This window comes from Acartia tonsa, chromosome 12 (genome assembly GCF_053477335.1).
Source record: "Acartia tonsa isolate MP-2025a chromosome 12, ASM5347733v1, whole genome shotgun sequence".
In the NCBI taxonomy this organism is placed as follows: domain Eukaryota; kingdom Metazoa; phylum Arthropoda; class Copepoda; order Calanoida; family Acartiidae; genus Acartia; species Acartia tonsa.
Genome location: NC_137271.1, coordinates 14,645,815 through 14,660,001, shown reverse-complemented (window position 1 = coordinate 14,660,001; position 14,187 = coordinate 14,645,815). Strand labels below are relative to the sequence as shown.

Sequence of the window (14,187 nt, the reverse complement as noted above, 5' to 3'; positions counted from 1 at the left end):
GAATTATGATTTAATTTTTGTTTAACTCATGATATACCACGCAAGGGCAAAGCTCCTCTATAATTCACTTCGTATGTTTATATGTATGTATATATGTTTTTATGTTATATAGCCAGTGCCTTCGGCACCTTGGGGCTAAAAAAACTGGTTTTAATCTTATAATTGTACATTCTATATCTGCGGAAAGCTGTTTATAATACGATGCGAGAAATAACTGTTACTGCTTTTTGAGATCAATATCTGATTCTTTTTTGTGAATGTACTCCAAACCAAGCAATCATTCAGGTTACATTTTTCTTGGTTTGTTGGTCTATCAGTGTTGCTAACAAAAATGTATAAGATCTATTTGAAAGATTTTGTGATTTTTTTCGTAAATATATTCTTTATTTACGAAAACTGAACATTCGTCCATCTACGACATTTTGTGCTTGCCTACTTGTATGAATGTTGTCATCCTTGTTTATACACCTGGGGAGATGTTGATAGTAATTTTGGAATTTATTTAATTTCAAGATTCTTATCTTTCTTTTAATTTAAACTTTTTAAATTTCTTTTTGTAAAAAAATACAAAGTAACGAGACTGTCTTTGAACCTTTTTAAATTATGTGGACCATTTTAGAAGCCATCACCTTAATCTTTCTTTTAGATAGGACGACATTTTAAATCACATTTTTTTCATTTATCTTTTCATGAAAAGACCAAATCCTGAAGAAAACAAGGATGACAACATTCATGAGAACAGTATCAATAGACTGACAATAATTAAAGTGATTTATATAGCAGATGTTTTGGTAATATCCTCTTCGAAATTTTTTTTCAATTTTGAAAATTTGAGTCAACCATCCCCCCCAACAGAACTATGAAATCTGGCCGTAGCGCTCGGCTCCCTAGCCTGCCTAGCCGCAGCGCTCGGCCCCCTTGCCTGCCTAGCCGCAGCGCTCGGGTCACTTGCCTGCCTAGCCGCAGCGCTCGGCTCTATGGCCTATAACCTAACCTAACCTAAAAAAGTAGTTCTCTGTCGGACTGTCGGAGAGGGGGGGGGAGGTACTCAAATTTTCAAAATTAAAAAAAAAATATATTAATTCCATTTTTTTTTCAAAAAAGTCTACAAAATTACGATCATTATTTTTTTCTCCATTCCATTCTAGTGTCAACTAATAAGAAAAGGATCCAGAATAATTTACTTGGTCTGTCTGTCGGTCAGGTTTCAACAGATAAAGATACTTATTTTTATACAGGTTTTGTGATTATTTCTTGTATAGATTTCACATTCTTAGGAAATATTCTATATTTCACAATTAAATGAAAGGCATTTCTAAGAAATAGGGGGAGACAAGGGTGTAGAGAGAAGGAAAGCATTTCCTATTTGAACTACTGTCATCGAAAAGAGGGTGTAGATGGAAAGAGAAGGAAAGCATTTCCTATTTTACCAGCAATAGGGGGAGAAAACAAAGGGTGTAGATGAAAAGAGAAGGAAACATTTCCCAAATTTCGTGGTGGTAGAACCCCGTTTAAAATTTCTACAAATTAGGGAGTGGTTGAAAATTTTATTTTGGGGTAGGCATTAAAAACATGCTTTTTAAAATCGTGTCGAGAAAGCGTAGCAACTCATTAATCTTTAACAGAAAGTATATCCGTATGTCCATTCCAAATATGCTGATTTTTTTACCTTTTTGACAACAATTTTTTATGTGATATCATTACACTATTCATCTGATTTTTAGTATACTGATTACTAGAACAACATAGTACATTGTTATAAGCGAAGCTTCTCTATAATCAAGTATACAAAATGTATGTCCTTAAACAGAATCCTGTATTTAAGCAGTTTTGCATCAAATTTACATGAAATTTTGTTTAAATTTAAATATGTATTGTATATTCTCTTTATTCAGTTCTGACACTATACAAGAGTTAACGTTAGTTAGTCATACCATTTTAGAGCTTCACTTTTATGTATGTTATCATCCTTGTTAAAATGCACATTTATAGAACGCCTGCGGCCAAACTTTAAATCTTCGATACAGAAAAACTTTAGGATCAGGTTAAGTAAAATAAAAACGGGGCCTAAGTATAAAGACCAAAACATAGTTAGGCCTTACAGACAAAGATAGTGCAATCAGAGAGCTACCTTACATAATACCCAGGGTGTTTGGACAGAAAAGGAGACATTGCAATCCAAAGTTATCCTTGATGGTTTTGCTTCTAGCTGACGTAATTGAATATTGAAATTTTTTGTATAAGGGTTGTAACGATTTTAAAGATTTTCAACTACTTATAATGTAATTACAAGATTGTAATTGTTGAAGCTGGAGGCTTTCATTAAATGAATAATAAATACGCAAGACTATGCACATTAATTAATTTATGATATTAAGGCATGATTTACAGCAAAAAAAATTTAAAAATGGTCCGACGTGACAAAATGGATAACCCTTATACAAGAAATAATTTAAATGAGTCATGAGTAATTTAACCAACAGCATTACAGATGGTCGAAATTTCCAAATTCCATCCTAATTATAAAGTAACAGGATGTGTGTTTGTCTGTATGCCTGTACCGAAGGATCTCGCTAATCGCTGAACCGAGCGGGTTCTCCTCAACAGGGTAGCTCCCCTTAAATCCCGGGAAGGTTTATATTTATATTAAGGGAGGGTACTAACACCCTCCCAAGAGAAGTCGCATTTTTTTTAGGTATTTGAGAGACTTTAACCTAACATAAAGAGGTATCGTAGAGAATTGAACAAACAAAAAACATTTATTATGCCTCTAGGGGCGTAGCTGCTAGTTGAGAATGAAAACCTATAGCTGCACCTTCTTGGCAGATATTTTAATTTTAAGATTTAAGGTGAAAAAAATCAAATTCACCGAGGACACAAGGCAGAGTTAAAACAGAAATTATTGTTGCTAAGCTGCTTATTATTCTTGCTATTTCACCAAGTTGTACAGTACATAATATCGACAGTTGAAAATTATGCGCGTAAAGTACAATTTTTGGAAAGGGAAATAAGGGAAGGAAGGGAGAGGCAAAAAGAAAGGGGAAAAGTGTTAACTATGACTCACCAAACTAAGATCATAAAGAAGGAACCGTATTAAGCGGCCGGTGGTTTCTTCATGGGCCCAAACGGACAAAAATGTTTGTGCGTAAAACTCTTTTTGTCCTTTTTTATGTATATACAGTTCGGTCAAATTTTTTTTTCAACAATATTTAATATCAAAAATATTTAATATTTAAAATAAATAATTACTCTGAAAATAAGACTAAGTTCTGCGATTTGCGACTCCCCCCCCCCCCCCCCCAGTTTAAATTATGATGTATTAAAAATGATTGTTTTTTAAAGCAATATATTAACAGCATCATCTTGATGTTTTATACTCGTATAAGTCATGAGATGGGTTAAGGCTATTTATTTTCTGAAATAAACCCCTTATTTTGCTAAAGTTAAATATGGAGTTGTTTTCCTTGAACACTTTTTGCCGCTATCTTCTTGAACATGAGTAATTTTTTTTTCATTTCCACAGAATTTCTCCCGACTAGTAACAGCATGTCTCTCTTTTTGTTTGTAACAAAGGATCTCGCTAACCGCTGAACCGACATAGTAATCCTATACAGGATAGCTTCTCATAAGTCTTTGAAAGGTTTATAACTATTTTGAGAGAGGGTACCAACACCCTCCCAAGAGTAATCGCCCCTATAGAAAAAATAACCCACCCCAAAAATCTTTTTTTACTTTTTTCAAAATGAAATTGATATTGTCTTTTAAAGTATACGAATATGTAGTGTTTTTGCTTAAACACCTTCAAATCTAAGTCTTGCGCTCGTCTAGGCCTTGAGCCGTGTGACGTCATACAAGGGAGAGATGAGAGGAGAAGTGGGAAAGAAAACCTTTAAAAAGGAACGGATCTATCCTAATCTATAGTAGGATTTTCTTACAAAAAGTAAAAGCTTGTAAAAATATTTATTAGAAGTTTTTAAACCTTCGAGGTGTAAACTTATATACAGTTGTAGAAAAATTGAAATCAACTACAAGGTATATAAACAGATATTTTAGCTTTCCATCTTTCAATCATTTATTTTACATGAGAAGTGTAATTTAAATGGCTGCTTCTTAATTGACATTAGCTGATTTTTAAAAGCGAAGCTTTTCTACAATTAGGGTCAGTCCGTCTGTACTTCCGTCCGTAACGGATAGCTTTTTTCGTTAATTTAGGCAAGTTTGAATTGTCCGATTGATTTTAAACTTTGCACGATGATTCTGCAGTAGTTAGGTGTGATTTAGAAAGCGTAGCAACTCTATAATCGTTACCAGAATGTCCGTAAGTCCATTTTTAACATGTTGATTTTTAACTTTTTAAACAAATTTATATATATCACAGTTATGGAATCTCGACCACAAAGATTTTTTTATCCAATCTTGACAAGTGAGGTATTTTTGGAAAGAGGAATATACATAGAAAACGCCTATGTAAATTAGAAAATCCGCAGAAATCATATTTGCAAGTTATTTGCCAAAATCTGCAATGTTAATTTGCAAAATTAATTTCATGCCTTAAATGATAGATTTAGAAAAAAATCTTTTTATGAAATATGTTTATCTATAAGTTTAGAACATACTTAAGGCAAAAAAAATTTCTTTAATGTTACTTTTTTCATCTTATATATGAAAAAAGCAGTTTCTCACATTTTATGATAAAAAAAGGTATAGGAACAAAAAATATGTTTTTTCTTGATGTAAACACAATAATTGGCCTAAAATCTATCATCCTGAATGTAAAAATTAGATATAGAATCCTTTTTAGAGCAAATATAGTGCAAAAAGTAACCAAGACATTTTTGCAAAGTATGAAAATCTAAAGAAAATAGTTCTTTTTGCTTTTGATATACATATCAGATAAATGTATATAAAATTAGTGATCAAAAACTATAAAACAAGATATAACTTTTTTCAACCCTATCATTGATTAAAATGCACTTTTAAGTTTACTCATTACCAAAGTTGCACATAAAAACTCTTTTTTTAAAGTTATTAAACAAAATAAATTCAAATCAACAATTAGGCGTTTTTTATAATGCAGTAGACCATTTAGTAGTTGGTTTTTTGGCATTTATTTTGTTTAATTACTTCATAAAAAGAGTTTTTATGCACTACTTCGGTAATTCTTAAACCTTAAAGTGCAATTTAATCAATGACAGTGTTGAAAAAACTTATAACATGTTTTATAGTTTTTGATCACTAATTTTATATACATTTATCTGATATGTATATCAAAAGCAAAAAGAACTATTTTCTTTAGATTTTCATACTTTGCAAAAATGTCTTGGTTACTTTTTGCACTATATTTGCTCTAAAAAGGATTCTATATCTAATGTTTACATTCAGGATGATAGATTTTAGGCCAATTATTGTGTTTACATCAAGAAAAAACATATTTTTTGTTCCTATACCTTTTTTTATCATAAAATGTGAGAAACTGCTTTTTTCATATATAAGATGAAAAAAGTAACACTAAAGAAATTTTTTTTGCCTTAAGTATGTTCTAAACTTATAGATAAACATATTTCATAAAAAGATTTTTTTCTAACTCTGTCATTTAAGGCATGAAATTAATTTTGCAAATTAACATTGCAGATTTTTGCAAATAACTTGCAAATATGATTTCTGCGGATTTTCTAATTTACATAGGCGTTTTCTATGTATATTCCTCTTTCCAAAAATACCTCACTTGTCAAGATTGGATAAAAAATTCTTTGTGGTCAAGATTCCATAACTGTGATATGTGATATAATCATCCGATTAATCTGATCTTTGGAATTCTGATTCCTATTACAATAAGGTATAAGATTGCAAGCGAAGCTTCTCTATAATCAAGTCCTAAAATGTCAGTATGTCCTTAAACTAAATTCTGTATTTCAAGAATTTTTGCATTAAATATACATATAATTTTGTCAAAACTTATATATTTTCATTTTCAGTTCTGACACTCTATAAGAGTTAATGTTCGTCTGTCATACTGTTTCAGAGCTTCGCTTTTATGTATGCTGTCATCCTTGTTTATTTAATGCTTCTTTAACTAAACCATAAATTGTTCGCCTGTCTATCAATAATGGTTCAGGGGAGATTTAATTAATCAGGGAAGAGAAAACTCCATTGGTTGGTTAGCATCTTCTATATTTCATCCTTAAATTTTGCCCCTATAAATTACAACAGAATAGTTATTTATCGCATCGTATAATAGACAGCTTTCTGTGAGTATAAAAATGTACAATTATAAGATTAAAATAAGTTAAGTTAGACCCAAGATGCCGAAGGCACGATCTAACAAAACTGGTTTTAATGTATTTATTGTACATTTTTATATTCTTAAAAAACTGGATATAACAAAGCATTTTTATATTATTCTTACTAATCTAACAACGACAACAACGTCCATAAAAGTAAAGTTTAAAAATCAGAGAAATGAACATTAAAACTTAAAGAAACTAACTTTATAAGCAGAGTAATAATTCATATAATATTTTTAAAATTGGATATAAATTTGTTGCTTAAAAACAGGATACTGCTGAAAGACTTACATTTTTAGGACTTGCTTATAAAGATTGAAACTTGTTTTCCTAGGAATCAAAAACAATAGGATAAATCAATCATATAAGAAATGTTGTCAAAAAGTTGAAAATTGCTTGAGTTAAAAAAATTCAAAAAGACCAATACTATGCTAGTTTCAAATATTTGCATATATTACTCTTATACTTAATGTGAGGGAAATTCTTGAATAATAGAGATTTCTGTAGGTTATATAAAGGGACAAAAATCTATAAGTTGTTTGACCTCAAGCCTATGCTTTTAGAACCTATTTGTAATTAATTGATAATTATTGTTCTATTTTTTTAGTTTAAGCGAGATGTTTGTGACTTGTAGAAGTATCTTGTTAAATTCCACAGTATTACTACTGTTACTGAGCTCTGTTCATATGGCTGGTCGCAAAAATAAATCCAAAATGTAAGTTATTTATAACAAAATCATGTAATAAACAAGGAGGACAACATACCAAAAAGCAAAAAACTAAAATCTAAAAGAGGTATAATTACATCTACTATTACCTACCCAGCGGAAAAAATGCGAATGAATCACAATACCCAGCAGGAAAAAATGCAAATGAATTGCAAATTTTCGTGAATTCGCAAAATTCGTAAAAATTCTTTTTAAAAAAATTGGGGGGGATTATTTGTTTTTGGGGGGTTAGGGGTGTTCCACCCTCCAAGAAAATAGCCTATAACCACCACAGGACCAGCAGGTATATTCCCTGAAGAGTAGAATCCGATCGGTTCAGTGGTTACCGAAATCTTAAGGGACGGATGGACAGACGGACATCAAGCTCCTTTGTATTATAGATAATTGAACTCTACTGTATTTAGATCTGGTTTATTTAAAACTGTTGTGTCAGGCAGGGGTGTTGGGGGTGCACGTGGACTGGGTCTTCTGTCTTCTTTCCTTACGGTAAGTTAGAGAAAAGATACCGTACATTATATACATTTAGGTAGCTGTGTTTTGTGTCCTAGGAAAAAGGGGACAGATGTCACTGCTTTTGGCCTACCTATTCTATTGACGTCATAGTTTAGTGAAAGAGAAAGGGAAGGGGGAAAGAAACTCCCTAGAAAAGAGATGAGATATACTGTATTTCCTGACGTCAATAGAATAGGTAGGCCAAAATCAGTGACATCTATCCCCATTTTGTTGGGCACTACAGACAGCTACTACAATTAGGGAAATGACGAAATATTTCTTAGGCTAGGATAAAAATATGTGTACATAGGCTATCATTGAATATATTTATATCAAGATTAAGTACTAATTTAATAAGTATATATAAGTTTAATCCTTATTTTATATTCTTACATAAAATCTTTATCATTAATGTTAAGGAAAACCTAAAATTTATCTATAAACAGAGGCTTTAGAGAGAGAGAGAGATATATGTATATATTCAAGCTTGAGCTAAGTGGCCAGAACCTTATTCACTTTGTGTAGTTACATTAGCTTTCAACCATTTTATTTTGCTCTTTCAAATCTTTAATTTATTGATTTACCTCTAATTAGAAAGCCTAATGTTAAATACTTAACCCTTACAGATCGGGCCCCAATTCCCATCTTAATAGATCGGAGGGGGGGGGGTCATATTGACCCCCCCCCCCTCTATCTCGGCTTCTGTTACAGATGACCCCCCCCCCCCCCGATCTGTAAGGGTTAAAGAATGGAATTATAACTTTTATCCTTTATATCCATTTTTCTGCTCATCTTAATAAATTCAAAAATTAGATGACTCGATACTTTAGAGAGGAACAGTGGCACAACATGCCTTAGAACCGCTACAACAGCCTGACCAACAACCCTCACAGCAACTCCAGTCTCACCAACAACTACCAGAGTCAAGACAGCATGACCAACAACCACCACAGTCAAAACAGCATGACCAACAACCACCAAAAGTGTATCAACAGGTTAATAGTAGCACAGTTTATATTCATACTTGTTATTATCCTTTTTATATGAAGCTCTTTATAATGCCTATAAAAAATGACGTTATACAGTACAAATTACCAATGGCACACCAGTTTACATGGATCTTGGACAAAGTAGCTTCGGACAAAGTAGCTTCGGACAAAGTAGCTTCAGGACAAAGTAGCTTCCGGACAAAGTAGCTTCCGGACAAAGTAGCTTCAGGACAAAGTAGCTTCGGGCGAAGTAGCATCCACAGTTAATAAAGGTCATGGCCGCAGCGCTCGGCCCCCTGGCCTGCCTAGCAGCGGGCGCTCGGCCCCCTAGCCTATAACCTAACCTAACCTAACCTAAAATTTGTAAAAACATCATTTTAAAAATTGTAAAAACAATATTAAAATTGTAAAATTCTATCAAACACTTTTTGCAAAATCCATGAAATTCTAAACCAACTATGTATTAACAGTTGAACATATTTTACTTAAATAAATGTCCTGAGGCTAACATAGCTTAGGTTAGGTTAGGTTATAGGCTAGGGGGCCGAGCGCCCGCGGCTAGGCAGGCCAGGGGGCCGAGCGCTGCAGCCATGACCTTTATTACTATTGGAAAATAATTTTTCTTTAGAAGCTACTTTTCTTAAGTAAATGTCCTGAAGCTACTTTGTCCGGAAGCTACTTTGTCCTGAAGCTACTTTGTCCGGAAGCTACTTTGTCCTGAAGCTACTTTGTCCGAAGCTACTTTGTCTGAAGCTACTTTGTCCGAAGCTACTTTGTCCAAGATCCGTTTACATTTTAATTGATCAATGGTACGACATTATTTTTATAGGCATTTTGTTGCATAGACATGCGGGTCTAGCCCAATCAAACCTAACCTAACAATTAATATAATTACTTTAATATAATATAAAACAATCTCTGTTCTTATTGTTTTGTAACTTTTATTATTTTTTCAGAATCTCCCTCATAGAAATGGAGGAGTAAGTGGTATGAAGACCTCAGAATTTTCCCTCATTTTTTCAATATGCATGTCAATTGCTTATCTATAATACAAAGTAGAACGATGTCTGTCTGTCCGTCTGTCCGTCTGACCGTCTGTCCGTCCGTCTGTCTGTCTGTCCCTTAAGATCTCGGTAACCACTGAACCGATCGGATTCTACTCTTCAGGGTATCTACCTATTGGTCCTGTGGTGGTTTTAAGCTATTTTCTCGGGGGGTGGGACACCCCCAACCCCCCCAAAAACCAAAAAATCCCCCCCATTTTTTTTTTTTTTTTTTTTTTTTTTTTTTTTTGAAGGAGTTTCCATGGTCCTTTATGGTCTCTCGCAATAATTTTTTTTTATCACCTCTTGGGCAAAGCCCCTAGAGGCTAGGGGCGAAGCCGCTAGTTTATTACAAAAGAATAATTAATTTTGAAATGTTCAGACATCTAAAGGGGGGGGGGGGTGGTAAATGGATATATAGCCAGAAAAAAATTTAAACCACTCATTTTACTCCCTCTTTCACAAAAAGCTTGGACATCCTTGCTAACAAGAGTTAGTTTAAAATATTGTTCTAAATTGAATTTTAATAATCATGTTTTATGGGTATCTAACGCTACAACAATGAATGAACTTTAAATGCTGAATGAAATGAAATACGAGAAATGATTTTATATTTGTATATTATAAGAACATTATCATAAGGTATTTGATTATAAATACACCTATAATAATTGTACAGCTTACAGGCCTGTAACATTAGCTGAAGTAATACAGTTGGGATATTTTTGAATCATATTGATTTATCAATTACATTAAATATAAAAAAATTTGATCAAATTTGTGTTTTTTTTTAAGTGAAGCTTTTCTATCGTTAAGGTTTGTCCGTCTGTTCGGAATGGGATCTTTCTGAATTTAGACATGTTAAACTTGTCCTATTAATTTTAAATTTCATAATGAATCCTATAGCAGATACGATTTAGGAAGCGTAGCAACCCCAGAATCATTTAACTTCTTTGACAAAAACTTTTTATATGACATAATTATTCTATTCATCTGATTTTTAGAAATTATGATTCCCAGAACAAGAAAGTAAAATATTATAAGCCAGGCATCTCTAAAATCAAGTCCTAAAAATGAAAGTATGTCCTTTTACTGTGTCCTGTATTTTTGCAATTTTGCAACAAATTATTGTACAATTTAAAAATGAAACTAAATGTGACTATTTATAGATGACTCATTATGCAAATAAAATAAAAAAATCTTTCGAAACATATTCTGTATATTTTAAAACCAACAATGAGGCCGGATTATTCCTCCACTGTTTTCATATTGGCTGATTTAAATATGTTATGTAGGAGAGGGAGAGGGGTCAATCAGCTGTTCCTTACACAAGTCCCCAAAGTCCTATAGTGACGTTTTCTTATTCGTTGGCTTTGATTGGTTTGTTAATTAAAGTGAGTGCTCAGACGTTTCAACCACTAAATTTGATCTACAAAAGGGGAATTTTTGTGTATCATCATTGGTGATGTACATCAATTTATCGGCCAATGTCTTATCCCTTTAGATCCCTGATTGTTTTCTCTGTATAAATAGAGAAATACAAATATAGCATATATTAATTTTCCTCTAAATTATATGTCAGTAATAAACTTTTATCTAAAATACAAAGTAGAACGATGTCTGTATGTCCGTCTGTCCGTCAATCCCTTAAGATCTCGGTAACCACTGAACTGATAGGATTCTACTCTTCAGGGAATATACCCACTGGTCCTGTGGTGGTTTTAGCCTATTTTTTTCTATTTTTACCCTCAACCCCTTAAAAACAAAAAATCCCCCACATCATTTTTTTTGGTAGGCTGTAGCAGTAGATAGCCTGTAGCAGTGCATATTTTTTTTAACAAATTCTATATAGGAGGGTTGACTTCCCCTTACCTCATAGGGCGAAGCCCCTAGAGGCTAGAGGCGAAGCCGCTAGTCAATGATTAATGCATCATGATTCAGTGTTTTTATACCATAACTTTTATCTATTATTGAATTTTTTTGCTTGTTTTTTGGGGTTTCCCTAGAATCAAAATACAGGGGCGTACCCGCAAAAATGAATGAATATACAAGGTATCACAAAGTCAATATTTTCTTGTGTTGTAGGTAGTTTTAAATTAAATAAAATCTACCTGCTTTTTTCTACCCAGTAGATTATTTTCTGTCTATTTTGCGGATTTTCATCATTATCCCAGTAGTAGGCTGCCGAATCCTTTATTTGACAAAGATAAACATTAACTTATTAAGTGAACAATAAGCCTTTAAAAAAAACAGTTTGCGCTAGACACCCTGTATAATATACAGACTATACTATTTCAGACATTTTAAAAATAAAATGGAATTTGAACATAGATTAACGTGCACAGCCAAGTTTTTTAATGTTTATCTAAAGTCTCGAATATTCTCTAAAGGTTTAAATATATTATAATCAAATAAATATGATATACATATAAAATGGATATGGAATACGTGGATATATTGACAGGGGAAATTTTTCGTCAATTTTAGTTGCTAATATGGAACTCATTGAGTGGTCAGCTCTTTCACTCAGTGGGGGGGGGGGGGGGGAGAGGTTGGATAAAGAGGATGGATGGGGGTATCATTATTTAAGCCAGCTGGGATTTTCACTTTATTAAAGTACCTGAAATAATGGTGCAACATCCAAGTTATAATATATCGATTTGTATAAACAATAAATGAAAAAATTCTTTGTTCATCAAATTGATTTATAGCAAGGCTATTGTATACTGCATGTCAGACCTATACTGATCATTTCCGTTATTTTTTGCTTTGTGCATCTGTAAATAACCTACTTAACTGTATAACCCCCTAAAATTAAATACAAATTTCGATGGGCATCTTAATTAACTAATCTGCGGTAAACTAAAGTTCGTACATGATTTTTGACATTTTGACTAATTAAACATACACACCCTTCTCTTAATATTAAAAGTTAGAAGACTAAAAGATATGAACATTTTACTTAAAAGGTGGAAAGATGTGTTATATGATACTGTTGTCCATCGTTAATCTTCTAGGATTGAGATTTATTTAATACCTATATTTGCGACAACTTTCATCTATAATACAAAGTAGCTTGATGTCTGTCCGTCTTCTGTCTGTCCGTCTGTATCTCAGTAACCGCTGAACCGATTGGGCTCTACTCTTCAGGGAATATACCTACTGGTCATGTGGTGGTTTTAAGCTATTTTCTTGGGTAGTGGGACACCCCCAACCCCCCCAAAAATGAACCCCCCCCCCAAAAAAAAATGTTTTTAGGCATTTACTTAACATAAATTGACAGCACCAGAAATTATTTTTTTTTTAAATTACCTCTTGGGGCACAGCCCCTAGTGGCTAGAGGAGAAGCCGCTAGTTACACATAAACTGTCAATTTTAAACATTCTAATTCTTCCTGATTATATTGTTATCTATTTAATATCATTAATGTGTATTAAAATCTCTAAACAGCTCAGGGGTGGATAAGTTTTAACAAAACCAATGGCATTACCCAATCTCCTATTTCCCTGATATGCGCTCTGATTCTTGCTTCTATAAAGGTTGAGTTTTTACAAAAGATTTTTTTTAATTCTGTTTCTCAGACTTCCGGGTAACATTCTACTTGTATATTAGTAAATTAGTGGCTATGTCTCTAAAGGCCTTTAGGGGCACTTGAGACAAGGGGGAAAAGGGAGTGGTCTCTCCATTTTCAATTTTAGTTTGAAATTTTGTGGGTGAGATTTCTTCCATAGGATTTTGTTTTGGGAGTGTGACTGGTGCAGAGGTACCCTTGATCAAAATAGTTAATAAAACTTTCCTGGACCTATAAGAAGCTTTGCTGTAAAGGAGAACCATGTCGGTCTAGCATCTGCAAGATCTTAAGCCACAGACAGACACACACATAAAATTATATCTTATTACTTTTTAAGGATAATGTAGTTTAATTGTCTAATCTTTATGCATTATTGATATTGCTATCTTGGATTACTCAAGAAATAAAATATTTGAAGCGATTTGTAAAAACTTTTCAAGTGTATAACTCCTTTGATTTTGGCAGACACTTTCAATACCATCATCAGGTAATTTCACAATTTAGATGGCTAACATTTTTTCACAGTAACTTTTTGTGTGTTTGTCAATAATGAATATGAATAAGGAAAATGTTTTTAGGATATCTTTAAAGTTTTCCTTTTGTAGAGTTTTGCAATATCTTTATATGTTATTTAATTGATTAACATTTCATTTGTGTTTAAGTGTTTGTTAATGTTTTTTTAAACCTATTTTATGATTTGTTGATTATTACTAATAATATTGTTTAGGATTATCCCTAGAGAAAATACACCACGACCAACATATTTCTATCTTCTGTTAATAATTGTGCTATGTGAATCCTTGCTGATGTGCACAGGAAAATAATTTAGTTTTAGTCAAAAACCTTCTGAATTTCCAATTTTAAAGTTGGTTAAACGTTACACTAATATTTTTTCATTGTCTTTGGGTGCTAGAACCAATTTACCTTTTTATATTTTAGCTAATTTTAAGACTAGAAGTTACAAGCAAGAATTCTACTAAAAAATTTCTTTTCTAGCAGACCAAGCTTACTGAAAATAATCAAAAGTAACACTAGCAAACAATAAATTTGAATCCTCAAGTCAATTCTTAAATTCTATCTT

The 14,187-nt window shown here is 32.6% G+C and overlaps 1 protein-coding gene and 1 long non-coding RNA gene across 2 annotated transcripts; both read left to right on the top strand.

Annotated features, from left to right (window-relative positions):
- Nucleotides 1-3,979: 3,979 nt before the first annotated feature.
- Nucleotides 3,980-9,541, top strand: LOC145333188 (uncharacterized). The gene is made up of 5 exons (XM_080178337.1): nucleotides 3,980-4,032; nucleotides 6,892-6,999; nucleotides 7,416-7,497; nucleotides 8,334-8,498; nucleotides 9,449-9,541. The coding sequence occupies exons 2-5, from the start codon at nucleotides 6,902-6,904 to the stop codon at nucleotides 9,539-9,541; spliced, it is 438 nt and encodes a 145-aa protein (XP_080034463.1). The 5' UTR covers nucleotides 3,980-4,032; nucleotides 6,892-6,901.
- Nucleotides 9,542-12,983: 3,442 nt separating this feature from the next.
- Nucleotides 12,984-13,967, top strand: LOC145334522 (uncharacterized). The gene is made up of 3 exons (XR_013884848.1): nucleotides 12,984-13,074; nucleotides 13,547-13,593; nucleotides 13,834-13,967. It is a non-coding gene; the product is annotated as an uncharacterized LOC145334522 (long non-coding RNA).
- Nucleotides 13,968-14,187: the final 220 nt, after the last annotated feature.

Coding starts and splice junctions, on each gene's coding strand:
- LOC145333188 (XM_080178337.1), top strand. CDS start 6,902: ATGTTTGTGACTTGTAGAAGTATCTTGTTAAATTCCACAGTATTACTA. Junction 7,498..8,333: donor TTCTGTCTTCTTTCCTTACG/GTAAGTTAGAGA, acceptor TCGATACTTTAG/AGAGGAACAGTGGCACAACA. Junction 8,499..9,448: donor CACCAAAAGTGTATCAACAG/GTTAATAGTAGC, acceptor TTATTTTTTCAG/AATCTCCCTCATAGAAATGG.